Source organism: Pezoporus flaviventris, unplaced genomic scaffold (assembly GCF_033815535.1).
Source record: "Pezoporus flaviventris isolate CSIRO_AGI_PZ_B2104156 unplaced genomic scaffold, CSIRO_AGI_Pfla_v1 ptg000001l, whole genome shotgun sequence".
In the NCBI taxonomy this organism is placed as follows: domain Eukaryota; kingdom Metazoa; phylum Chordata; class Aves; order Psittaciformes; family Psittacidae; genus Pezoporus; species Pezoporus flaviventris.
Window position 1 is genome coordinate 16,262,382 of NW_026892549.1, and position 27,463 is coordinate 16,289,844.

General features: G+C 39.9%; 1 protein-coding gene across 8 annotated transcripts; it reads right to left on the reverse strand.

The window, feature by feature from the left end:
* Window positions 1–648: 648 nt before the first annotated feature.
* On the reverse strand, window positions 649–27,463 carry PRPF40A (pre-mRNA processing factor 40 homolog A). 8 transcript variants are annotated; one of them, XM_061445971.1, is made up of 26 exons: window positions 26,640–27,439; window positions 25,176–25,313; window positions 22,247–22,327; window positions 18,752–18,782; window positions 18,471–18,493; window positions 16,349–16,450; window positions 16,132–16,245; window positions 15,563–15,683; window positions 14,086–14,110; window positions 13,423–13,728; window positions 12,444–12,552; window positions 11,448–11,512; window positions 10,658–10,822; window positions 9,854–9,962; window positions 8,993–9,143; window positions 8,109–8,242; window positions 7,614–7,728; window positions 7,364–7,467; window positions 7,067–7,183; window positions 6,429–6,566; window positions 5,651–5,746; window positions 4,584–4,670; window positions 4,401–4,497; window positions 4,240–4,301; window positions 2,459–2,593; window positions 649–1,613 (listed from the first exon to the last, which is right to left on the reverse strand). In XM_061445971.1, exons 1-26 carry the CDS (start codon window positions 27,000–27,002, stop codon window positions 1,521–1,523), a joined length of 3,081 nt encoding a protein of 1,026 aa, XP_061301955.1. In that variant the 5' UTR covers window positions 27,003–27,439; the 3' UTR covers window positions 649–1,520. The 8 variants fall into 8 exon arrangements, with proteins under 8 accessions (XP_061301955.1, XP_061301971.1, XP_061301995.1 ...); XM_061445987.1 differs by having other exon boundaries at window positions 7,364–7,455; window positions 26,640–27,434; XM_061446011.1 differs by having other exon boundaries at window positions 7,364–7,455; window positions 16,349–16,426; window positions 26,640–27,430.

The following is a 27,463-nucleotide window of genomic DNA, read 5'->3' on the forward strand; positions in this document are numbered from 1 at the left end:
ACTCAAGTCCTGTTTGACCAAACTCGGGTATTCTTCCCCCAGAGCTCTGCACTCCAGGGGAAATGCCGATATTGGCACATGGAGCCTCCTGAGAAGCCCAAAGTTATCAGTTACTCTGCCAATCCACAGGGATCATCCATCACCAGAATTTCCTATTGCAAATTAGTAATTTCAGTGCAGTAGCATTCTTAGTTTGAATCACAGAACCGGCCCAGGAAAGCATGCTGTACAAATCAGGCCTTTCAGGGGTTTATGCACTAGTAACTGCTGTCTGATACGGGATTAAAAAAATGCAGTGAAGGAAGCTGAACTCCCAACTCGTCTTCCCCTTCTTGGTGGGAGCGACTATGTTGCTTAAATCCAAAATGTGGAAGACGGTAATAACCTATCAGAGCTGTACAGAGCCTTTAAAAGTAGAAATGAGTACTAGTACACACTGGAAGAGAAGGTTTAATCATCAATAAAAATGTACAAAAATAGACCAATGGGAACAGCTTCTGACCTTGGTCTCTGTAGCCACCACTCCCCTGGTATGGCTGGGAATCCTCCCCCCTGAAGCAGCTGGCCAGGGATGAGCACAAGGGGGCCGGGCAGCAGCCCAAGGTGGTGGTACATTCCTCAGCAGGTTCTTAAGGCAACACATTGAGATTAATTTACAGTGATTTTTATTACTAGATCTTGTTCATGTGGAGATAAACACTGATGTAATGCCCATGGCTGCTTGGAATGGGGTGTTAGGGGAACCCAAGGCAGTTGTGAGGCATGCACCCCCCTGCTGGCACCGCAAGGGAGGGTCAGTCAACATCCCCATCAACTGCAGGTCTAGGGCTTTGAAAATCTACAGGAAAAACTCACTCAGACAGTATTAGACTCAAGCCTGAGCCAGATGTCAGGTGTCTGTACAAAAGCTTACATGTGGCTTGGCCAGCGACGCAGTTCACAAAAGAGCAATTGTGACAGCGGGTATGTTTTAGCGGTACAGATCAAGAACTGGATCCCTTACTCCCATTGCCTTCCCCTCCCCAAAATAAGCACAAATCCATCAAACAAATTAAACCACAAGAAACTATATTAAGAATCTCTTTCTACAAATGAAGTTTTACCTGCCTACACGGACCAGACGACCAGTGTTACTACCTTTCTAGGAAGGACCGGACTGAGGCGATGCTTTGCTAGGAAGGAGCCAACACTTCCCTGGGCCTGCAGACAAGATCCAGTGAGCACCGCGCCGCCTTCCTTGGCAATGTTCCCTGCGGAGCACTCCCTCCGTGGTGAGCAGAGCACCCACGCTGCCTGGCAGCTCCAGGACGGACACTCGGCTTTGCACTTGGAATTTCATTTGCTTCTCTAGATTTGATGCCAGCCCATAATAGTAGTACTCAAATACATTTATGTGGTAAAATTAAAACCCACTGTTATTTCAGCAATGGAACTCAGGATATCAGAACCCGCGTCCTGAATTAGACATTGGTTTCTTTTATTATGCCACAATGTAAACATATTTGGTATAAATAACGCTCTCATTGATCTTCATCCAGTTGTTCCAAAAGAGTCCTCCTCTGTTTTTCCAACTCCCCTTCACTCAGTTCACTGCCAGAAGTATCCCAGTTCCCCTGCAGAAAGAAGCAAAGTTAGTGGCTGGAACGATGGGGCTTCCAGGCCATGTTGGTCATCAGTGGTGCCACCTGTGCCCAGACATTACCCCAGTGCCACGGCAGCAATACAGGAGCACAAGGTACAGGAGGCTGCTCGTATCATGCTCAGGAGCTCCGACAGTGGCAGCCAGAACAAGTGGGGAGGGCATAGGAGGCACAGCAAGCTAAGCCCTGGTCCTCCTGTAGACTCTGCTCTATCACACCCAAGCTCAAACCCAAGTTCTCAGGAAATGCCCACATTAGGCCAAGTCATTGCACTTTCCAAAGGCAGCTGGAGGCCCAAGCAGCTTATTTTAAGACAGTAACGTAAGAAGTAGACACCTGCCCTGACATCTCAACTTGAAGGTGGAATATATGGGGTTTTACCCAGGAGGAGGCCACCACCACCACAATCTAAACAACCAGAGGCAAAAAACTCCCCCTCCAAGAGACCCAAAAAATGTTGAACCACAAGCAGTTTGCCTTTTTCATTCAAGCGCTTGTATGCGTCTTCTCAAACACTCTCGTAAACCCCTCCAAAACAAGCCAGAGAGCACAGCATGGCAGCCAAAGGCAGGACTGCAGTCACAAACATGCTCCCACACAGGACTTGCCAGCTTGAAAAGTGCAAGGGCTGCAGAACTCTCTTCCACTGAGATTTCCTCCCAGTGTTAGCCCAGCACTGCAGCTACTAAAATTCTAGAGGGCAGGTGTTGCATTTGGCACTTTTTATATATATAAATGGAAGCAGGACATGAATAAAGCTCTAGCACCTTACATTATGCCTGTAAAGCACCAGATAAAAAAGAAACAGGAAGGCTTACAGAATCTTTTCCAGGTCGCTTTTTAGTAGGAGATTTATGTTTTGATTCAGATCTTTGCCTAACTCTATCCTTTTCGCTCTCCCTCTCTCTTTCTTTTTTGTCCTTTTCTCGTTCAATGTCTGATTCTGGTGAATCCTGTGTAAATAAGGAGGAAATATTAAATACATTTATATTTATTTGTAGAATAACCACACCTCTAAACTGGCTGACTTCATATCAGTATAGACCATATTAGGAAAACTGTGTGATTACTAATTAAGTACATCTTATTAACCATCATAGAAATAAGTAATGCAAGAAAGGTCACTGAAGTGATCTGAGAAGGAGAGAAGTTTGTTCAATACCAAAGAATGTTCACATTCCCAGTGCAGTGTAGCATTGGGGCATCCTGGATGCCATACAGTAGGTACACCCACATTTCTTCTGGGCACAACTGTCATCTGTTCAGCAAGATCTCCAGGAAGGGTGAAATTGGGTAAACACTTTTCTGTCACACAGCTGATTGGCTTTTTCTGGATATTAACCATGCTGTGAGGGATCAGGTGGCACAATGGTGGCTTTATTCCACATTTCATCCCAGTGTCGCTAAGCTTATGTGAACCTGTTTGTCTCAGAACCCTTCAGCACTAATATCTTACTCAACAGGTAACTATTAATGTCCCCTCTCGCTATGGACACTGTCTGCTGAAAGGTACAGCTAACTGCTTATAAGTGAAAGGCACAAAAGAACAGTTCTAAAGAGTTCTGCAGCCAATGTGAGAGCAGAAACCCAAGTTGGTTTCTTTACTGAGGAAAAAAATATATTCTTTGTCCTCAATTGCTCTTCACATTGTTTTGATGATCCAGAACTTCTAATGTGACCCTGACACACAAGCAGACAAAAGGAATGAAGCCCAGCATTAGGCAGAAGGTAAAGACAGCTGGGTACCTTCACAGGTCTCCACAGTAGAAGTGAACACCAAGATTTGCCATGATAAACTGCAAATATCAGGCTGCTAGTGCAATCCTTTACACCTTGCTTGCACGGTTGCAGTTAAGCCCCCCAGTTTAATAATCTTAAATGGCTTAATATTAAGGTATATATAACAGAAAGCTACTAAGTTACCCTCCCCTCCAGCCTGATCTCATAAAGTCTCTATTACAAAGGCGGCTGGATGATTACAGATCACAGAATAACAGAATGGTTTGGGCTGGAAGGGACATTAAAGACCACCCAGTTCCAACCCCCCCTGCCACAGATAGGGACACATTCTACCAGACCAGGTTGCTCAAAGCCCCATCCAACCTGGGCTTGAACACTGCCAGGGATGGGGCAGCTGCAGCTTCTCTGGGCAACCTGTGCCAGTGCCTCAGCACTCTCACAGGGAAGAACTTCTTCCTAGTATCTGATCTAAATCTGCCCTCTGTCAGTTTAAAGCCATTCCCCCTTGTCTTATCACTACTTGCCCTTGTCAAAAGGCCTTCTCCAGCTTTCTTGTCAGACCCTTTAGGCACTGGAAACTGCTCTAAGGTCTCCCTCGAGCCTTCTCCAGGCTGAACAAGCCCACCTCTCTCAGCCTGTAACCATAGGAGAGAGAGATGTTCCAGCCCTCAGAGCATCTTTGTGGACTCATCTGGACTTGCTCCATCAGGTCCACATTCTTCTTATGTTGGGGACCCCAGAGCTGGATGCAGTACTCCAAATGGGGGTCTCACCAGAGTTGACTAGATACCCAAAAATGATGACTGAAACCATAAGGTGTCATATTGTCCATTAGCCAACTGAAGTCAATTGTACTTACAGACTTATGTCTTCTCTTCTTGCTCTTCTTCTTGTGTTTTTTTGACTTCTTGTAACTTCTCTCTGCAGACATAGAAATAAGCACAATTACAATTAGCAAAATTATAAGGACTCAGAATAAAAGTAAAATTAATTTCCAAATGAACAAGAAAAATCTCGTACCAGATTCTGCACTGGAAGAGCGCTCAGAAACTGATCTGGATTCTGAACGCTGCCTTTTCTTCTTTGAATGGCTGTCATCATCCTCAGTCTCTGAGCCCTAGAGACATGAACCCAACGCGATCAGTAAGAACACAGCATTACAGATGGTTACAGAAGCAGATTTTAAGCTGTGTAACATCTTACCGAGCGAGAGCGCGATCGCTTCCTGTGATGTTTTTTAGACTTTTTAGAATGCTTCTTGTTCTTTGAATGATGATGCTGACACTCATGCTAGAGGACAAGAGAAGAGAAATGTTATCATTCTCTGTCTCCAGGACACAGTAATAAATTTAACGATGTTTCTCATCATCCACAAACGCATCTATGGCTAGGAGTGGTTAAAAAACTCCCACATAATAACGCATTTATTGCGACAAACCCCATGAAGAGGTACCAGTATTCCCACGTTAAAGCTGTCTTAACAAGCATCCAGGAATAAGGAAACGCACAGGCACAGATGCACACAGCTTCTATTACCTAGAAGCCTGTTCAATGTTTCCCATTTAAAACCACTGCTCAAGATGGTCTAGAACACACTGCATGCCTTGCTCTGCCAAATTTGAAATTCTGAAATTAAGCCACTTAAAAAACCCTCTTACAAACCCCAGGAATTGGAACAAAAACCCCACAGAGCACCTGCCGCAAAACCAAATCTAGCATTATCTAGGAGAAAACCGCACCTTATTTAACAAGAATGGCTTGTCAAATCTTCTGCAGCTTAACTCTTACTGTGGCCTACCCAAAAATTAAGAATGAAACTGAACTACATCACCCATTTTGGACATCAGCAAAAATTTGCTAAAATAAAGTACATCTGCAGTGCTTAGTATGCTCTTGAAGTTCCAGATATGCAGTGAACAAAATACTGCAGAAGTTCTATTTCCTATTTCATCAGGTTTTGTACAAAATCACAGCACTGAACAATATTTCTAAAAATAAACCAGGAAATCTTGATGTTAACTTCTGAAAATTCTTGTAGGGAAGCAGATTTAAAGTATTAAAGAATATCAAGTAACTCTTAACACATTTCTTCAGTTCCTTCCTTTTACAATGAAGTTTTAATATCTGTTACTTTTAGGTAATACACCATGTCCACTGAAACAGAAATCAGTACAATTCTGTTAAATCCCTCTCCCTTCCTACACCATTTAAGAGTCAACCAATCAAGAATCTTTTTGTATACCCTCTGATCATGATAAAATAAAAATTACCTCTAGTACATGAATGAAATCTTTAAATATTCTTTTTCTTTCAGACTCCAGAGTGATGTCTTCAAATGCTGGTTCCTTCACAAATCTATCTCTGATCTGTAAGAAGAGCAGCAATGAAATACTAACATGAAATACACCCAGTCAGAAATAAAAATAACAGAGACACAAGTTCACCAGCTGAAAAAGCCACTGTACTGTTACAAGGCTAAACACTGGGGGTTTTATGCCAGCTTCAAAACCAGTCTTTATGAGACTGTAGCCAGAATTAGACTGTTCTTTTGGCATGTGCCATTTAAGCCACACGCTTGTTACAGCATGTATTTTCTATAAAGCGTATACTTTGAGAGGAGAGGTTTTTAAAAGTTATCTTGACCGGAACAAGATTACAGATTTCTAAGCAAGCAGAGTGCTTTATCTCCATTTAATTTAAGTTTGGGACATTGTGTGATTTTTTTTTTCTTTTTTTTAAGGGTTTGTTTGGGTTTAATTTTTGGGTTGTTTGCTGTTGTTCGGGGTGCTTGTTTGCTTGGGGGTTTTTGTTTGGGTTTAGTTTTTTTGAGGGGTTTTGTTATAAATTGTATCCAAACGAAAGTATCAGTCAATAAAGTTATTCCCATCAAATCTCAATTTTTACTGAATAAACAGCAAGACAATTTTTACGAGAGTCTGAGTTGCACCTTGAGCTTAGAGAACCCAGGTTTACTTGTAAAAGCATTAGGATGCAACAGCCTGTTAGATCTATTTGGAAAGACTCGCATAACTCAGTGACAATACATACATCTTCCCAGACAGCGTCCAATTCAATTGGAGGAGTAGCTTGCTTCAACATACTCTTGAAGGCTGACTCTTTCCGCTTCATTTTGCGAGCTTCTTCCTTTTCCCTCTCTCTTTCACGAGCTTCTGCCTTTTCTAGCAGCTGTATCAAACAAAAGTCATAAGATTGCTTGAAAAATACCAAAATGAAAGATGAGTAATTCAGTTCCATGCAAGTTTTGGAAAGCCCAGTGACAGATCGCCTTTAGAATTTTCTATTAGTCACTTGGGCTCACAGGAAAATTAACCAATTATTTATTTTTAAAGCATGCAACTGCTGTTTCTCAAACAGAATCTCAGAGTTAACCCATCATGCAAACAAGAACTACAGAAACACACAAAAATATTCCCTCATGAGGAAAGTAAATGAGGTAAACATTTCAACTTGAGAAATTCTGTAGTAGGAATTAAGTAATGCTATGTTTTGAATAAAGATATACCTCTGCAATCCTTATTTTGGGAACTCATATGAGGATAAGCAACTCCAAAGCAAAGCATCTCTCAAGTATTATGAAAGAAGTCTAAGTAAAAGTAAGTGCCAATTCTTGTTTTAACAGATTTTGTACTGCAAGTTTTTGAACATTCCTATATATTAATACTTACACTGTTGAAAGCCAGCTTGATATTTCCTGCATCTAAAGTAGTAGCTCTTTTAGTTGAGCTGATGACCGTAACAAAATCTTCAAAGGAAGTATTCACTTCAACCACAAATCCTTTATCCTGCAAGAAAAAGCACTTCTTTGGCATCAGGCAAGTCAGGAACTCTCACTTCAGCGCTAATGCAGGTGACATTGATGCAATGTGAAATCACATCCCAAATGAACAGCAAAGAGCTCATATGAATCATGAACTGGACATTAAAAGAAGAAACCACATTAAAGGAGCATTTTCCCCTCTCACCTTTAGGATATCTTTTATTATCTTCTTTTCATCATGGTAACGTGCTTTCAAGTCTTCAACATAGAACTTGAAAAGATCAAGTGCTGTGGATCCTGATGAAAAAACTAGATAAGTCAAAAGCTAGCTCTAATACAAGAGCTGCATTTTTTTAGACACTTAGAAAAATATACAAATAACCCTGCTCTAGACTACCCCAAATCCAAGACCTTTACCTTACTTTCTACAGGGCTGCAAGAGACAGTACTCTTACCAGGCTGACCAAGCATATTAGTGAATCTGATGTCTGAGCTTATTGTTGGGTACAACTCCATCCAAGAAGACATTGAATGTAATTGTCCATGCTCGTGCAGTTCATCTAAAAATAGCTACAAAATACAAATGAAATGGAAATTTGTAGTCACTTATCATCCTTTTACTTGGCTAGCAGCTGGAATAGATCCTATTAATAACTAGAATTCCATTTTTGTTAAAAATGCAATTAAAAAATCATTTTATACATCATCATTTCTTCCGGCCTTCCTCCACCATTTACAATGTTCCAATTGCATTTGTTTTCCATTCTAACCTATTTTCCTTTCCCCTAAACTTGTAGTTTTCTGGCAAGCAACTGTATTACGCAGCAGACAAAATGCTACAATGTTGATAAAAGACATATATGCACCTGTCAGCCCACCCTAAGAAATTAAAAGCTTGCACAGAATATCTAACCATGTAACACCTCTAGGACACAACAAAGTCCACCAACCTGAAAAGATTCTCTATTTTTACGCTGCCGCCTTCTTTCTCTAAGCAAACTCTTCTGTTTTTCTTCTTCCTCCTCTTTTTCCAATGCTCTGATATGTTCCTCAAAACAGATCAGTGCATCCTCCTTATCCATGTCTAGCAAAGATAACAAGAGTGATGAGAATAAAAATTAGGCATTTCTTCCCTCTAACTGTAAAGAGTTTCTTACTACAACGGTTGCTGATTGCTGCTGTGAATAGAAGCTTCACTGAGCACTGAAATGCATGAATATCTGTGCAGTAGCAAAACTAAGCCTCCCCCAACATGGACAAATTTACATTGCCAATAAAGAACACAGAAGGTACTTTATAAGAAAAGTGTCGGAGATCTTGTGTATCTCCCCACATTACCACAGACATCATAAACACAGAACACAGAGCATCTTTGCCAAATGCTTTAGCAGCTCTGTAAACAGCTATGCTGCTCTTAAAATACAGGATCAATTCATTTTTGACAAAATGTGCTCATAATGGAAAAACTGCCTTCTTACTCTAGAGGAGTAAAAGCAATTACTTTTCTCAGAAACCTCACTCAGTCAAGTACCTGTAACACAGATTACATTGTCAAATAATACTTCAAATTTCAAAGGCTAACAACTACTAGGGCAATTCAATTCCCTCCTGAAGAAAGGTATCCTTTGTTTAGTCATTAAGATTAATCAGTAAGGATTTTTGAAGCTGACATCTATTTCCTAGAACAAGACAGGGTCCTTTACAGAGGCTGCTCAGCAGCTGTCAGAGCAGTTATGAAGCAGGCAAGAGCAAGCCATACCCAGTCAGGAGTCCTTACTGCTAAAGACAAATTCATTACCCCTTTTAAAAGAAACATGTAAGACTTTCTACGTACTCTGAAGTTCCTCATCTTCTGCAAATGTAGGATTGTCCATCAGATACTGCTGTGCCTCTGACCAAGTGGTACAGTAAGTGACATTAGCCATGTTATCTAGTATATTCTTCAAAGCTTCCCAATTCCTCTTTCGTAACTGTTTGGCTTGTTCCTGAAGAGAAAACAGGATTTTTTTTTTATTGTTAAATATGAGGTTGTGTAGGCAAAAATACATGACCCCTCAAGTCTGTTCTCCAAGAAAAAAAAAGAATAATAACCTTTCATTTATATGTAAAGCAACATATACTAATTGGATCTACATGGAATTTTTATATGCTATGACTGCTTGCATCCAGAGATAAACTGTTTCAGACTGTTTCAGTACTGTTACCTCTGACTGTTCCTGAAAGATGTGAAAAGCTCGTGAAATGGAGCTCATCTTCAGTTGTGTACTGTGCAAGAACAGGACTTCCAGCAGCTTGCTTAGGTAAGGATTCATCATCTGCCTGCTAACTCTACTGAACACCCCTTTTATACTGTATAATAATATGGCACATCTGTCTTTAAATTCACACCTACAAAATAAGTCATAGCTCCCAAGAGCCCACCAGTGCTTTTTGACTTGTGCCCTTGCTCCATCACATCTTGCTAAAGTTCTTTTCTCTCTCACACCCTTTGGTTCCAGACCCTGGAACTTGTGAGCAGCACATGGTTCATACCAACACGGAAACATTCTCATTTGGCTCTCCAAGCCTTTCCTAGATTCCTCCCCTGCTGTGAGCATTTTGACTGTCTCTGAACAACATTCAGAACTGCAGTGCTTGCAAGATTTCTTTACTAAGAGGTATAAATTATCTTACAGATAACAATTTTGAAAGTTACCTTCTCTTTCTTAGACAGAAAAAACAAGACATCTTCATAAATTTCAAGACGATCACGCTCAGATATCGCATTCCAGACTTCCATCTCCCCAAACATTTGCTCAGCTTTTCTGTGCAAAACGAAGAAAAAGCATACAATCATTTACTGGTAAACACAACTTAAACTGTCCCACCAGCATACAATAAGGTTAATCAACTCTGTTCTAAGCAGTATACTTTTGTATGACACCTCTCCAATTTTCTCTCTTGGGAAACTTTTTCTGTGACACCTTTTTATCTCTTACTAACAAAGGTAACAGCTAAAAATTAAAGCCAATGCCACTATACACACCTCTCCACAGCAGTGGAAGTTCACCTGCAGTGCAGGTGAGGGGGAGCACATATTCAGGTTACTGTCCTAGCAAGCATCCTATGAGATCAGAGCTACAAAATCTTCAGCAGCAAGCTTATTAGATATATATCCATTTGGTCATGAACTTCCATGAAGAAGTTATCAGAACTACTTCATTCTTAATGGCAGGTGTAATACAAAACTCCTCTCTTATGCATCTTTCATTTCTACTTACTAGAAGCCCAACTCACTATTCATCAGCACACCACTTATGAATTGTTTTTTTTTGCCTGGGTCTTAAAACACATTTTATGAAAATTAAGACTTTTTGTGCTCATATAAGAATTTCAGTTACAGCCTTTTCCAGGCTAAACACATACTAAGGTAAACATTCACTAAGAGCAAGCCAGCAAGATTTGATTATTAACTTGGCAAGCTAGGAAAGGCTAGAACTTCATTTAATACTGGTCTTACTTGTATCTTGTTGTGGATGTCATCTTTTCATGGTTTTCAAGAAAACGCTGGAAGGATTCTTTAGCTTCTTTGTATTTTGATCTTGCTTCTTCTTTCTCTTCCTTTTCTGTTTGTACTTTGTATGCATTAAATGCTTGCTTTTTTTCACTTAATTTTGCCAAAGCACTTCATGTGAAAAGGAGAACAATGTCAATAATACAAAATGGAATTAAATTAGAAAAGCAAAACCAAAGAACCAAGAAATAACAGATTCTAATAAACCAGATTTTTGAGACAAAACAAAACAGAACCTAAATAGCCAGTCATCATCCTGTCTCTCCCTCAAGATTACTGGAAAATCATTTAAAAAAAAAAATAATAAAACCAGTACTTACTAATAAAAGCAGTTAATAATAAAACACAAGCTACTATCATGCTTTCAGGTTACATTTACACATTACTATTTTTACCATTGATATCAACCACTTTTCTGCCAATTTTTATAGCAGTCACTCATTTCCAAAAGTAACCTAGAAACTCTTCAGCTCCATCCTTGTAAACATATGCTTTTATTCCAATGAAAATAATACATATAAAACACAACCAACAACTGCCACATCTTTTCCAGATGAAAAATTAAGCCTGGGACTTGCATTTCTTTACACAGGAAAGGAACAAAATTCCCTGCCAATGGTACACATTCACAAATGCACAAATACCTATTAAAACAATCAGGAGTTATGTCACTGAAGTCAAACTACCTAAAATAGTATTTGTCAGAAATCTTAAGGAGGAAAGAATCAAGCAGTACCTGTATCTAGGATCATTAATGATCATTTTCATAGCTTGCTCCCAAGAAGCATTGGATGGTACCCGCTGTGAAGACATAAAATCATTAACTAATTACATCTGAAATGAACATCCAACAATGATCAATTCCTTTTAAAAAAAAAAATCCCTCAGGGGAAAAAAAAAAGCACTATACAGTTGAGGTTAAAACAATACTCTGGAAAATTTATTTTTTTTTTTTTATTTTATTAACAGCAAACATGGAAACGAAACATGGCACTTCTGGGACTACTGCTACTTCCACAATAATTTTTTCTGGAATTTTGTCTACTATAAAACCATGTTGACTCACTGTACAGAACACAAACAGACCCCATACACCTGAGGGAAAACCCAAGCCCAGTTTCTTTTTACTCTCACTTCATCTCCATCTTTAGAACAAAGGTAAGAAATTGAGGTCTCGAGCGATCAGATGACACTTCTATTAGAAACGTACCTCACTGTCAGGCAAAAATATTAAGAACCATAATTTCCGCAACACTTTAAATACAGTTTTAGAATTACTACTTCATAGGAATAAAAAAAAAAAATGTCTTAAAGTCAGGCTAGCCATGGAAACTAAATCTAACACTTCATCCTTCTTCTATATGGACCTATACACTGCCTGTCACTGAAGCATCTAGTGAAGCTGTCCATCAAATCACTCCCTGTTACAGTTTGAATTTTTGACAAAGACCAGATTACAAGTTTGCATGACTATGGGGATCATGTAAAAGGAAGAAAATAAGAAAAAAATGAACTGAGAGCCCTGATGAAAATTCAGCACTTCCCCACTCACCCAAAGAGCTGGAAAAAAGTTTAAACTGTGTATTTTTTCACTGTAGTATTCTTTCCCTCATTTCTTGTCTAGTACAAAAGTCCTCTTCCATAACAGTGAAGAATTCTTCACCAAAAAAACATTCCGACAAATGCAGTTTTTGCAGTTCAGTAATGCAATAAGAACAGTTGACCAAAATACCTTTTCTTTTAACAGTTCTTTAAATGCTTGCTTTGCTTCTTCCTTTGTATTCCATGTGTAGGTTTTTTTAACTGGTTGGGCATCATCATCCTCCTTCTTTAAAGCAGCACTATATACAGAAATTAGTAATTTTAACATTTAAGTATTATTTCAATTAGAGACACTGAAGAGTCACAAACCATCATAATCAGAGTACGTTTTTTATGCAGCAACACAAAGGAAAATAATAATGCGACATCTAAGAGCACAATATGTACAAGATTTTTCCTTACAGATACCATACACAACTGAAAAAAAAAAACCAAACAAACTCTGTTTCAGAAAAGTTATTACCACTTATGCAATTAGCTACCTGCTCAAGTTATCTAGAAAGGATTCACAAAACTAAATTTAGCGGGAATACTTATATATGTATCACACAAAACTATAAAGGGGAGTCCCTAAAAATATGCCTTTCACCCTTAATTATCTCCTGCTGGTTATAATTCCCCAAAGCACATTTCTTTTTGCTTGAATGATAAAAATCATAAGCTTAACTCTCCACATAATTAATTCTCCATTATTAAATAACAAAGGATCTCGCTTCTGCTGGAACAGATACAGATCTATTTAGTATTGCATTTTCTTCTACCAACAGCCAGTTGCACAGGAAGAAGAAACATTTAAGCATATTATGTTACCCTGAGAAACTATTAGAGCTATCAAAAATCTAGCAAATGTTACTGTTCTCTGCAGGGTTTAAGAATTTTGGGAGACGGTTGGCAAGGGGAGGGCATTCATTTTTCTAAAAGCATATTTAATACTTCTTCCTCTCTTTGTTACTGATTATTCTTTTCTGCTACCACTGATTCATGCTCACATTTTGCTGCAGAAATGCCAACTGTCAAAGAAGCCTGGCCACCTACAACTGAAGACTAATGAGATCCTATTAAAAAATATGGAACTGCAGCAAAGCCACATGCTTTGTCATTTCACTTACTCTGCTGAGGCCTCCTGCTTGATAGAGTCATCTGTGTTAGCTGCACTTTCTGCACTCTGCTCCTGCACAGCAGGTGTAGAAGTTGCTTGGCCCTGTTCCTCAGCTGTGCCTGTACCAGTACTCTCATTTTCTACTCCAGAGGAAGATGCAGCAGTTTCTGCTTCAGGGGCTGCTGTTGCTGCAGAAGCAGCAGTGGTGGTAGCAATGGCTGCAGCAGTTTCAGCAGCAGTTGTGGCTGTGGTGGTTGTCACTTCTGCTGCAGCAGCTGGAGTGGATATTGCCGGAGTTGATTCTTCAGTCTTTGTGCTATGGGTATCAAAACACAGGAACAGTCACATACAAGCATGGGACAGCTTAACGGCTTAGGGAAGTGCATAGTTTAAGTAATTTAATTAAGCACAAGAAGAGAGGTTTAGGTCTAGTGACAAAGTTTTCTCAGAAGAACACAAAACAATCTTGACTCAGAGGAAGTAAATGCTTTACTGAAACTGCACATACGCAGATGAGTCAGTTCAAAGAAACCTAGAATACATTGTTTGAGGTTTTATATATTAAGCCACTATTTGGAATGAAAAGTTGCAAGAAGAATGGTATAAGGTTCAAGGACGCAATTCTGTTTTTAAGCAAAAGGCAGCTTAATGTAAAAAACCATTAAAAACATACCTGTTTTCTTCAGCTTTTATCATTGCTAGAGGAGAAAGGGGAGGGGGGGAGAAAACAATCAAAATATAGCTTCTAAAACAGTTTATATATGCATGGTAAAAAATTACTGTTAACATTATTTAATAAAAGCATAGCTTTAAATAGTTTTGTTACTATTAATAATTTTAATATTTGCACCCTTTAAAGACTGAAATAAATTCACACAAATCCCACTGAAGAAAGATCAGGATATATAATGAACAACTTCGTGGTTTAGAATAACTATTTCAACTTTAAAAGACTAGTTTAAAGAACAACGTCAGGCTCACTGAATCAGACCTCTCCTTTTTCATTCTAACAGTCACTGGTGCTTATTCTTTGTAGTACTTTTCTAAAAATACTAATTTCTTACCCCAGCTGACATTGTAGACTTTTCATCACCTTACAATACCAAACAAAACCATTCTAAAAGAGAAAACCAGGACCAGAACATCGAATGAAGTTTGTACAAAAGGGGACACTGCCTTTACCATACAGAAGGGCAATAAAAAATTGCTAATATCTGCGCCACACCACAGTTTCTCAAATAAGTATTGTAAAAAATTAAAAGTGAACTGATACCCAAGCAAAGCCTTACACACAACTTTTTGCCTTTCAGCAGCCAGCCAGCACTGATGGCCTGACACATCATGGGCCCACCAAGCCAAAAATAATTCATCCTTATGTTGCCAATTTAAGTCCATCTTAGCCACTTCAATCTTAGCCGCTTTATCCACTTGTTGGTTGTTCTGGTGTTCCTCAGTGGCCCGACTTGGGTACATGAGCATCTACATGGCGTACCTTCACCACCAGGTTCTGCACCTGGGCAGCAGTATCCCTACTCCTTTGAGTATAAATATTGCTGTTGAGTATAAATATTGCTGTTTTCAAAATTATTTCAAGACACCAAAACAAAGAGCAATTCTTACTCTATTGCAAGCTATACTGGATCACAGAAGTCCATCAACCTTTTACCCTACTATCCCAGGTGACTGAGGATTAGTACAGCTGCTCCTCTGCCTCTTGTCTTCCCTGATTGACCCTAACCACATCACAAACCCTACTAAGTTAGTGCAAGTTTCCAAAGGACTGGTGGCTATGTATGAACCAAACTTCACAACAGCCCTAAAATGAAGACTTGAAGCATCACCTACTGCTAACAGAGGGAGAGCATACATGAAGCCCTGGAACAAGCCACAACAGGTTACATCATAACCCTGTTCCTGCTTAAGGGACACGAGGGGGAACGATGCTGCTGCCATATAAGGAAGAACTAAGGGTATAATGGAAAAAGGGATGGTGATGACGACACAAGAGACATGAGTACTCTATTAAAATCCCAGGCTGCATTAACTCTATTATATACAGTTTATTTCAGCAGATTTATTGACTGATATGCTTTGATATGCACAGCCTGCAGCACACTGCCACCCTCCCTACTCATTTTTGCTAGTGTTACCTTCAAGATCCTCAAGCTCCTTCGGTTTTGCCCAGCGTGATTCCTTTGTTTGGGAATTATAATAGTAGGGCTTTCCAGAATCAGATTTATATTCTTTCCAGGGACACTTAGACAACAATTGCTAACGGAGAGAAAATAAATACATAAAATCAAACTTGAAAAGGTGTTCTAAAATTAAAAGGATAGCCAGAAATGAGACACAAACACTACACCAAGAAATAACTTAAGGACCAATGAATATGAGGCATGTACTTTCCAAAGAAAATCATTGCCTGTGGTAAATGCACACATTAATTACCTAAAAATTGAAGAATGGCATATTTTTCATAAGGAAAATTTATCAAAAGATTGAGGAAAATGGTTGAGAGTTTTGTCCATTTTGCAGCCTCAAGTACTGGCAACATAAGAATCATGATATAAACATTTTTGCAGCATTTCTTATTTGAAGAGTTTGTTCCCATTAGAAAAAGATCTATTGGCACAGCTATCCTCACGCATGATACCTATGCTACCAAATTCTGGCGTTCACATACTCACAGTACAGCAATCTTCATCTGAATTTAGTTTACCTCAGCAGGTGTTTTGAGATCATCTGGCTTCTCCCATGTAGACTGCTTAGTTTCAGTATTATAATAATACGTTCTTCCATCAGGCGATTTGTGTTCTGTCCACGTAGAAGATTTCTAGGAAAAAATAAAAGACACCATTAATGATGAACAATAATTGCTGGCCAAAATGTTATCAAAAGCCACTAAAAGGTTAAATACAAGTGGAAAGCAGATAAACCTGTTTAGAGTGCTCTTCACTAACAGAACTGTTGGTTGTGGTGGTTTGCTGGGCTGCACAAACTACAGGATGTGTTGTCTGAGGGCGAAACAAAACAGAGCTCTGAAAAGACATTCTTGTTAATATTTGTTTTTCATTTGCATGTGTATATTAAACATACTAAGTAATTTACCAGCAAAGGAAAGACAGCAATGCAAAAATCTGAACACATTTAATCCAGTATTGTTTTCAAGAAACTGTGACAAAGAGTTAAGAGTCTCTCCCCACTCATTCAGCAATCCAAGGCAGCTAATTACCATCAGAAAAGAAAGCAAAAGTGAATGCAGTCAGGTCCTGACAACTGCAAGTGAAAGTCTCAGAAGCACACCCTGTCCTCAAAACTAAGAAAAATTTGTCTGAAGATTCTGACTTCAAGAGTTTGGCCTGAACTTGGGAGCACCCTCCTACTGCTTTTCAGTGACAATGAAATAAGGACTGGCAGAATGCAGCTTTAGCCATCTACTCCATGTCAGTTACTGGATATGGCTGAGGAGAAACAACTTTCCTAGAAGTTCAACTGCCTTTTTCAATTACACAGCATACAATAGAAGGTCAACTGATATTCACCAATATTTAATAATTAAGCTAGATACAAGATCCTCAAATTTCAAAGCAACAACCAAAAACTTACAGCAGGGTATCTTCGAGGCCATATGATTTATTTTCTCAGATTTCTGCCTCTTAGTTATTTAAACTATTTTCTTCCTCATCTTAAAATCTCAAAGATAAATGTCTGGGATATCTTCTAGAGAAGTAATTAAATATTTACAAAATTTTAAACAGAATTTTGATAGTGACTGAAAGTTATCTGTCATCATTCAATGAAAGACAAATTCGAGATTACTTCCAGATGACGTGCCTACCTCAATACAAAGTTACCTTGCTTCATGATCCAAAAATTTCACTATTAAGATACATAGCATCAGTTCTGTTCCATCAGATTTTTCCCATCCATTTGGTGGAAAGGTGAAAAACTACTGAAAAATCACCAAAGGAAGTAAGTCTGGCCTGCATACCACCATCCTGTTTACAAGTTCATTCTATGTTGAATCATCTTTCATGCAACCTAGCCAATATTTTTTTTCCTATTTAAGCTACTGATAGATGTTAACAAACATAACATGTTTCACAAACATGGACACAGACACTAAGAGAGGCAAATTTCAAATAATATCAAGACATCGAGGTAGAAGGAAGAGAGTTACTGCTTGTTGGCAATTTAGCTTAAAACAGATGAGGTGGTAATAACCATTCTTTTGAGGTTAGTAATTTATATTCTTCACAAAACACAAGGCTTTCAGAATTATTACGGAAACTAGATAGACTACTCATTTTATTGCTGAAGTGTTTGGTAATAAAATTCTCAGTAAGCTGGAAATGCTAACAGAGGTTCCAGTAGGCCTCATGAGACTCAACAAAGTTTTGAACAGAACTTTGAGCTGTTTCTCCTACTAAGTGCAGGTGAGTTAAGGAAAAGCAAGGCAGACTTAATCATTGGCTACCAAATTCTGCTATACACATCAGAACTGCCAAAGCAAAACACTCATATATTTATAACAGGTGAAAAGTTACCCAAATTTAAGTAGAATAAAAGTCTGTTTATGAATTGGTCACTGGTATGGAAGGCGAAAAAAATAGTAAAAAGTACGAACATAGTAAGAGGAACAACCTTCAGTCTTCTTCAGCGCATGTAACACCCCAGATCCACCCTGAGTAACTCTCTAGCCCAACACCTGCAAAGATCTGAATCTGAAAACAGTCAGTGTGAAGAGTAACAGAGGTCTCTAGGCTACAACTCACTTGCTTCTCAGGCAGGACAAAAAGACCTACAAACATTACAAGAAACATCTCATATTGCTGACCTGCATACTGGAAGAACTAGAAACAAATAGATTTCAATGCACAGAAAACACATCTACTTTAACTCTACTTTAACTATTAACATTACTTACAGAGTGACAGTCAAACAAGCAGAGAAGCTCTATATGAGAAGAAAACCAAGATATAGGGTTTTCTTTTAAACCTCTAAAGTCATACCACCACACTGCCATTACAATCTTGTAGAATCTTGGTTTTCACATACCTGAGTTCCAGGAGGTGCTACACCTAAAGAAAACAAACAAATGAAATTAAAAGGGTTTGGTTGCTTTATTTTTCTATACAAAGTCTCAAACCAATCAATGTTTGCAAGAAATAAATTTGGGAATTAATGAAGATGTCAGCTACTGAAACACTAAATGACAGTTTACAGAAAAGGGTTTTCATTTTTCATCTGGTTGGGGTTTTTTGTGTTTGTTTTTTTTTAAATATTTCACCTAATTCTGGTAGCATATTTTGAAATAGTAACAAATTGTTTCTACTTACCTACTTGTGCATCCATGCTGTTCACTCCTGGCTGTAGAAAAAATAAAAATCAACATTTAAGTATTGAGAGCAACTGTAGTTAAATCATCAATAAACAATGCACATACTCAACTGAGTGCTTTTAGCAACAAAATGCTCTACAGTCTTCTATTTGGATTTCTAGCTTCTTGTCACTCAATTATCACTGCTTCTTAAACAGGTGATTAAAACATTAAGCTACTTTTCAAAAAGGCAATAAAAACCAACTACACCAGGGAGTCCTCTGCCATGTGTGCAGTACCCATCTTCATCTCCGAAACCTCACTTGGAGTACTGTGTACAGTTCTGGTGTCCTCAACATAAAAAGGACATGGAACTGTTCGAACAAGTCCAGAGGAGGGCCATGAAGATGATCAGGGGACTGGAGCACCTCCTGTATGAAGACAGGCTGATAAAGCTGGGGCTGTTCAGCCTGGAAAAGAGAAGGCTGTGTGGAAACCTCATAGCAGCCTTCAGCATCCGAAGGGGGCTTATAGGGATGCTAGGGAGGGACTCTTCACTAGGGACTGTAGTGATAGGACAAGGGATAACGGGTTAAAACTTAAACAGGGGAAGTTTAGATTGGATATAAGGAGGAAGTTCTTTACTGTAAGGGTGGTGAGGCACTGGAATGGGTTGCCCAGGGAAGTTGTGAATGCTCCATCCCTGGCAGTGCTCAAGGCCAGGTTGGACAGAGCCTTGGGTGACATGGTTTAGTGCGAGGTGTCCCTGCCCATGGCAGGGTGGTTGGAACTAGATGATCTTAAGGTCCTTTCCAACCCTAACTATTCTATGAGTCCAAATGAGCAGGTTAGGAGGAAAAAAGATTCTGAATTTCTGCTCAAGTAGCTTAGTAGGCTTCTGTTATAATCATGTGGCTTAAGCCTTTGAATGTATTGGTGTTACATTCATAAGGCTTCCAGCAAATAACCAAAGCTCTTAGAGATGCCCTTCTTGAAATTCTTTCAACCTAAGGAAAAAGATTAACAGAATTCAAATAGTTTTCCCAATTTCTTCTTCTGTAAGCAAGAATATAGCTTACAGGTTTATCTCTTGCTAGGGTTTAGTCTTTCAGCTCTCTTCTATAAGCTATTAATTGAAAACTCCTTGAGGAGTAAAAAAAAAGCAGAATTTGTTAAAAATAGAAAAGAAATTATCTTGGATGAATCATATGTGATATTATGCAATAGGACTAAACCAGACGAACTGTCAACAAACTTTACACCTTTAAAATGCATTTTGTATATTAAATATTTCAGCAACTCTGTGTGCACATATGCCTGTGAGCATAACGTCAGTTAAGTAAGGCCATAGTTAATTTTGTGTCTCCAGTAACTAATCCTTCCAACACATTTCTTTACTTGTGCCTATGTTTACATCTCCAAATTCCATTCTCATTTGTGTAGCACAAGAGCACTAACTGAAATAAGCATTTTTAGGAATTACACCAATTCTAATCGGCTTTCTGGAAGTAAACACTTTGTAGATCACAACAGGTAGTGAACCTGCACAGGAGTGGTTTGAAAGACCACAGCTCTTGGACAAAACAGCCTAGACCGAAGATCCCTCACACAAGTACAAATCATCCACTTGGCCTCAGTGAGCTGTATATTACATTTTTCACTTGAGAACATATATTCCATCAGGCAACCAAATTTATAACAAGCCAATAATCTCATGAAGTTTATAAAGCAAATAATCATGGGTGCAAAGCTGATCACAATAATTTTTTACACATCTACAAATTTTATATTGGGAATTGGTAAAATCCTTCTTTTCTTCCTAAAGCACTTTCCAGGCTGTGGTACACATGTGCCAGAGAGGTACAAGGATGCTGCCATGACAAACAAATGCCTTCTACACATGCGTGAATGTGTGAGGTCCTGGCATCACTACAAAAAGGTTTAAGGGCAAAATTAAAAGCTGGAGCCCTCCACTGTGCTTAACTTTGCCTCCCAAATACTAAATATCCACAGATTCAGTTAAAAATTTATTCCTAATCCAGTATTAGAAAGCCAAATTATCTGCCTTCTTACCAAAATACATTAAAATATACAGTAAAAGTCAAGATTAGACTGTTTCCCTCACCTTTTAAGTCTCAATTGGCCATAGCACTTCTAAGATTTTCCTCTTAAGGTCTAAAATGATCTCAAAATTTTTTTATGAGCATCACATGGCAGAAATTCGTAACAGCTTCTGTATGAGAAGTGGAGGAAAATCACTACCATCTACTCAGTAGCTTCTAAACTACTCAGTGCATTAGAAAGTAGCTATGTGAGCACAAAAACTAATGAACCTCACTTCCCAAGAATTTGCCCTAAGGAATTACTAACTTCAATTTCATTAAGGTTGCAACATACGCTCACATCTCATTAAACAGAGACCAGCACTGAGAAACAAACTTGTAACCAGCAGGAAGATTCTCTACTGTCTGATAAAGCCCAAGCACTAAATTTAAGTTCTCCACTGTTAAGACAATGTCCCTTCTCTGGTATGAATTCTTGGCCATTTAGCATGTGACATGACATTACATCCTTTTTGTAACAGTCCCTTCCCCATTTATTTCACAGAAACCTTGTATCTTTGTGACCTTTCTCTTGTTAGTCCAGAGGGTAGATGGACTGTTCAGCACAACACAACTGGCTACACACAAACTATTTAGTAGATGAATTAAAGAACTCTTCCAGCAAACCCTTAAACAAAGAAAAAAAAGTGGAGTATTAACCAATTTATTTTTAAAAATAATCAACAAATGCAGTAGCAAAAGTTTTGTGCTTAGTGCTATAGAAAAATTCAAAGTTCTACAAGGATGAACTTGGGGATATAGTATCTGCATGGCAAGAAAATAAAGAAACTAATTTATTTCTAAATTTAAGCTGCTAGAACTGTTTTCAAGTGGGTCTTCTATAGCTATTTTAAATCTCCTAAAAGATTATGTTCATAGAAAAGTAGCTTTTTCCACTTTAGAGACTTCATCTGTAATTTGTTAACTCCACCCTCTCTATTTCCACCCAAATAACTTCTCTATACCTCTGAAGATTTCATCAAACTTTACTCAAGGTCTCAAATATGCTGAATTTCAGAAGCATTTATGAAAAATCAGATACAGAGTGGTATTAGAGTCAGCTGTTGCTCCAAACAGCCAGAATCCACACTGGGCTCCTGCCAAACTATAAACAGGTGAGGGACAAGGGAAGTAGCCATCAGAATCCTTACAGAAAACAGAAGGGAAAAACAAAGACATACAGAGAAGAGTTTAAAGACTGTAGAAAATCCACAAGATACCAAGTATCACTAGTTCTTCTCACATAATTTTTTTTTTTTTTTACAGTAATTCAGGAACTGGATACTTCATTGCAATTAGCAGTATCTTTTTCATAATCCAGTTCAAGCAAGCAAAGGCATCCCCAGACTGAATTAATGACAGCAACTGACACGAAGAAATTTCAAAACCCAGGAAAGTGAAGTTAAGCTCACCGGAACTGTAGGCTGCATAGCAGCTTGAGACATGTGAGACATCATCATTCCAGGCATTACTGACTGCATCATTCCAGGCATCTATAATTAAGAAGTATTTTAGATATATTTTATGATATTTTAAACAAATGTGAAGATTCTTTTATTTTTTTGTTGTTTTTATTTATTATCTGGTACTAGGTTTTAATCCAAAAAAGCCCTTGGCAAAGAAAGACAGGTTTGTAGAATTCTGATTCCCTTCGCTACACTCCACAAAAGTGACATTAGGAATAACACATCTACAGCATTCCAAATTCTGATATGAAATTTATTAATAAGCCAACCATTTAAACTATAAAAGACACCATGCATGATCTGTTAATAAGCTATTACCAAAATCCTGAGTTAAAGCAGGAAAAATAAAGCTTGGGAAAGATTTCTGCAAAATTCCAAGACCACATGGAACAAAGTGAACAAAGGAAAGTTAAACTTAAAGCCCAAGATTACTTCTGCTCACATTTTTTGACAACTTCCAACATGTCTCCCTTTCTTCTTACCTCTGCAAATAGGAAGAAACACTTTACGGGGACACTAGAAAAAACGAAGTTCTGCAAACAACTTCAAGGTAAAGAGAGCTATTCAATTCAATTTAAATAATCAAACCTTTAAACCAGTTCTGAACTTTTTTAAAAAAGACTGGAAGAAACTTAACATAGACGTACAATATTAACAAAGTATGTACAGTGAGAACTTGGTAAATGGGGACATACCATGCTACAAAAGTGAAATGTCTGAGTCTAGACTGGTATCTGAGTTTGCGTGGTCAGATGAGACCAAAAAACCACAGAACTGCTGCTCAGATAAGGCAGCTTTTGCTCAAATATTTATGCTTATAGTCTCAAGGGGACAGTTATGCACAACTTATGCATCACTGAAGCAATGCACTGAAAAGATGTTAAAAACGCTACTTAAAGTGTTTAATACCTTGCCCGTTTCCCGCTACATTTTGCTGATCCTGGCTTTTAAGAACTAACATTAAAAGGTAGTGAAATAAGCAAATATATAATTTAGGTAATTATGAACATAAATTTTTGGCCACTCATCCCAAAGAGGTTAGCCAACCCCCTTCAACCTTTCCATTATGCCCCTTTACCTTTATTGTCCTTGGCAGGCTGGCCAAGTGACCCCATCCCCCTGTATCTTCAGGGAGCATCAGGTTACCACTCTCATCTTGCATCTCATGCGGAGAGAGGGATATGTGGTAGGGCTACTGCTCCACCCTCAAATCCACAAGGTTTTCTTGGGAGAGCAAGGGAGGAAGGAAAGACTGGAAGGCGGCCCCTCCTATTTCTCGCCATCCTGTAGAAGCAGGAGAAGAAAGCACTCTTGCCCCACCTCTACTTGCGACTAAGGGGGCTCTGAGATTGTGAAACTCCTTAAAAGCCCTGACTCAGGTACTGAAGAAACCCCGAGCACTGCTCAGCTTCTGCGTAACACTAAGCCAGTCAGCAAAGGAAAAAACAATGGGGATGAGAGTGAATTCTTTTCCAAAAGACCTTCCTCTGAATGATGCTGTTGCTATTATCTGTGACAAGTACTTGTTTTATAGGGGTTCACTTGAGAAGGGAGAAAAACAAGCTACAAAACATCCTGCCCAGCAAAGGTTCACAGATAAACCTCTGGTATCTGCTGGAAGAAAAAACTTATTGACCAAGGAAACAAACCAACACAGGCTGGTAATTCCAGCACAATAGGTCCGGTCACCATCCTACCTCATCCATGAAGCTGTCGGGTAACTGAGCCTCTGACACCCTATCATACCATTTATTTTGTTCTACATCTGCCAAAAAGTCCTGAGTTCTCTATACTGCACACTAAAATATTAAATATTGACATATTCGATGCATGAGAGTGAGAACAGTGGAACAGAAGACACAAAAGAACTGTTAAGTAGAGGAATAAAATAGAATTGCTACTTAAGTTCCTAGTAAACACAAAAGCTTCTGCTATTAACAATCCTCATGTTTTACAATTGTGTTATTTTTACACCAGCAGTTCTAACAGCCTGAAAAAACATTGCTGAATAGACTCCTACCAAGGCTTTATACACCAGTTTAAGGAGACACATGCTCTACCCATGGTACTGCAAAGAAAGACACTGAGTTGTCAAGCATAACCTAGTGGGCTCTTCTCAAAGGGTTTATCCTTCTTGCCATCCTCTGTCTGCTCTGGTCTACTCCATCCTCCTGATCTAGCTGATGACACTCCATTTCTGCTTATGTAAATCATCATTCACAAGCAGCATTACCTAAACGTTTATTTACATCCAGAAAGATAATTGTTCCTTTTAGAAGTTCAGAATTTAACTAGAAACCACACGTGAAATGACCTCTGAAAATAAAAGCTTTAAAGCTGCAAAAAACACAGATATGATCAGGGCTACTCTACCTGTCAACCCAGGCTGCCACCTGTCAATCTAAATGGCCAAGTCCATTTTTCAATCACATGGCTCTAGCAACAACTGTGTATGAAGAATTATACACCACTCCATAGGATTCAAGAAGGAATTCTGCAGAAATTCAGAACTTAATTACAAGAATTAAAGAAGAATTGAAACAAGAATTAAAGAAACATGAAGTTCTCTACTGTTACCACCTCTGGAAAAAAAGCACTACTTTTGCTTCTAGTATGCATTAGTAAGATCTTACTTCTTCAAAATCTAAAGAAAACTACCAAAAAGCTTTAATAAAAAACAAATTATGGAACTGTGTTAACAGCTATTTACAATTAAAGTTACATAAGAGGTTAGAAATGAGACGACTTTCTGCATGGATAGGAACCCCAAATCGTTAATCTTACCATTTGTAAGCTACTGCATGAGACTCACCTCCCTCAAGGATTACCTGACATCATTATGGAAGTACAAAAACTTTTTGTAACGCTGCCCTACCTGCCCCATTGGTGGTCCTCCCATGGGAGGCATCATCTGAGGCATCATTCCGTGTGGAACTGGCGGCATATTTGGTGGTCTCTGACCCATGGGGTGCATCCCCATGGGAGGATAATGTGGCATGCCCGGGTGTCCCATCTGCAAGACAGCAACAAGCAAGAAAAATCAGCATGAAGCCAACCACCTGCACCCCCCACAGAAGCATTAGTAACAAAGCAGTGCTCAACACTGAATTGAAAGTTATTTAGGCAATTTTAGACTGGTATCACAGCTCAGCAAGCAAGATCCTCTTCACTCTTCTAGATCCTCTAAAGCCAAAGTTAATCCTAATTAACACAACCATTTGAAAATTTCAAAACCATCATCCAAGTAAAAAAACAAAACCAAACAAACCTAACCCCCCCCCCCCAAAACCCAACCCAACCCAAAACCACAACAAGCCCAACCCTCAAACTATTTCATCTTATGGTTTGTCACAAAAAAAAACCAGACTAAATTCAGGAACACTCTTACAAACAAGAACAATTAACTCAAGTAATCCTGTGGCACAGAAGTCAATCAGAGAAACACACCACTTTCTATTACCGATGTCTAACTTTGAAAGAGTTTCTACAATAACTACCACCCCTGTGTCCATATTCTCCTAAAAACATGAATCCTGATGCTGTTCTAATGTTTGGCGCAGTCACTGCTAGTATGAAAATGGAGATGGACTGTTTTTCCTACTTTTCCCTACCTTTTTATTACCATAACACATTAAACATTAAGAGTTTTCTATTCTAGACAGATTTTACCTTAAAATAAACCCTGCAAACCATTTTACTTCAAAGAACGTAATACACACACATAAAGAAGTATGTCAGAGAAGTGCACAAATTTAATAATTTGAGAACTATTTTTAAGCAAAAATACTACTTTAGAATGGTCCTTAGCAGATAAAAAAGGGAATACTTTTTTTATGTTTAAAAGGAATTTTTCTTTTTTTGAAATACCAAAAAACTTCCTAAAGCTGGTTCACATAAATCACAATCAACTAAAAACGTTTGAAGCTTCTGAACCTAGCACTTGACCTCCCTACCACATCCTTGGGTCTCACAAGACACGCAAAGGCAGGTCGCCCCTTTACTGAGTCTCAGGCGCTGCCCAAGTAACTCATGGTAAAGAAAAACAACCTCAGAATCCACTCAGCCGCTCCACTAAGTGTAACCACGTTTTCTTTTTACTTTCTGAAGAACCCGCCAACGAAGCGCCGTTCCCCGTCGGTCGCTGTAGCGAGGGTTCTTACTGGGGGAAGGGCTAAGCCTCCACACCCCACAGCCGCACACCCATTCGCAGGGCTCCACAGCAACGCGCCGCCTCCGGAGGCGGAAGCCAGCCCGGGTCGGGTGCCCCCGCAGCTCTGTCCCGTTTACACCACAAAGCTCGGCGGCGCCCACCCGACTCTCTCCACCGTCCCGCACTCACCATGAGGGAGCTGCGGTCGACGCCACCGGGCCGCATCGAGGGGCTCAGCAGGCTGCCCCCACTGCACCTGCCAAGAAGCCGTCCTCTGAGTGGCTGCCGCGACGAAGGGCCAAAGGGCATGAGCGGCTCGGGCTCCCCGCGGGGCGGGAGTAGCGGGGCCAGCAGGCTGACTGGCTTCCCAGCCGGCCAATCCGGGCGGCCCGCCAGTCGGGCGCTCTTCGGCGATTGGTCCGCAGCGGAAGCTACAGGGCGGACGGCGTCCCCCGGCGTCAGCTGCATGAGGGGAGGGGGCTTCGGCAAGGAAAACGGGAGCGGTTGCGGGGAGGCGGTCGCCGCCGCCGCCGCTGAGTCCCCACCTGACATCCTGGCTGCCGGCCCAGCCGTGAGAAGCTCTTCTCCGCCTCTCTTAGCGTCAGCGACCGGAACCGCTGGTGGCGGCAAAAACCCGGCGGATAGAGAGAGGCCCCGCGCTGGGGCGGGGGAGCCGCAAAGAAAAGGCGGCTCGACAGGCCGGGAGCACGGCGGCGGCAAGCAGAGACGCCTCCCGGAGAGAACGGGCCGCTGTCGACGGGGAAAGGGGCTCAGGCCCGACGGGCCGAAGAGCTCGCGCGGGGGGAAGTGGCTGCGGCGGGGGCAGAGCAGAGGGGACGCTGGGAAAGGGCTCACGTGGTTCGGGGCGGGAACTAGGAGCCGGGCGGCACCAGGGGAGCCTAAAGAAAAGGGGGGGAAGGCGCCCACCGCGTTCTTCACCGCTCGTTCAAGTACGCCGGGAGGTGGAAGGCGTGCTCCCCTCCACCGTGCGGCAGATGGTACGCGCCCTCCTG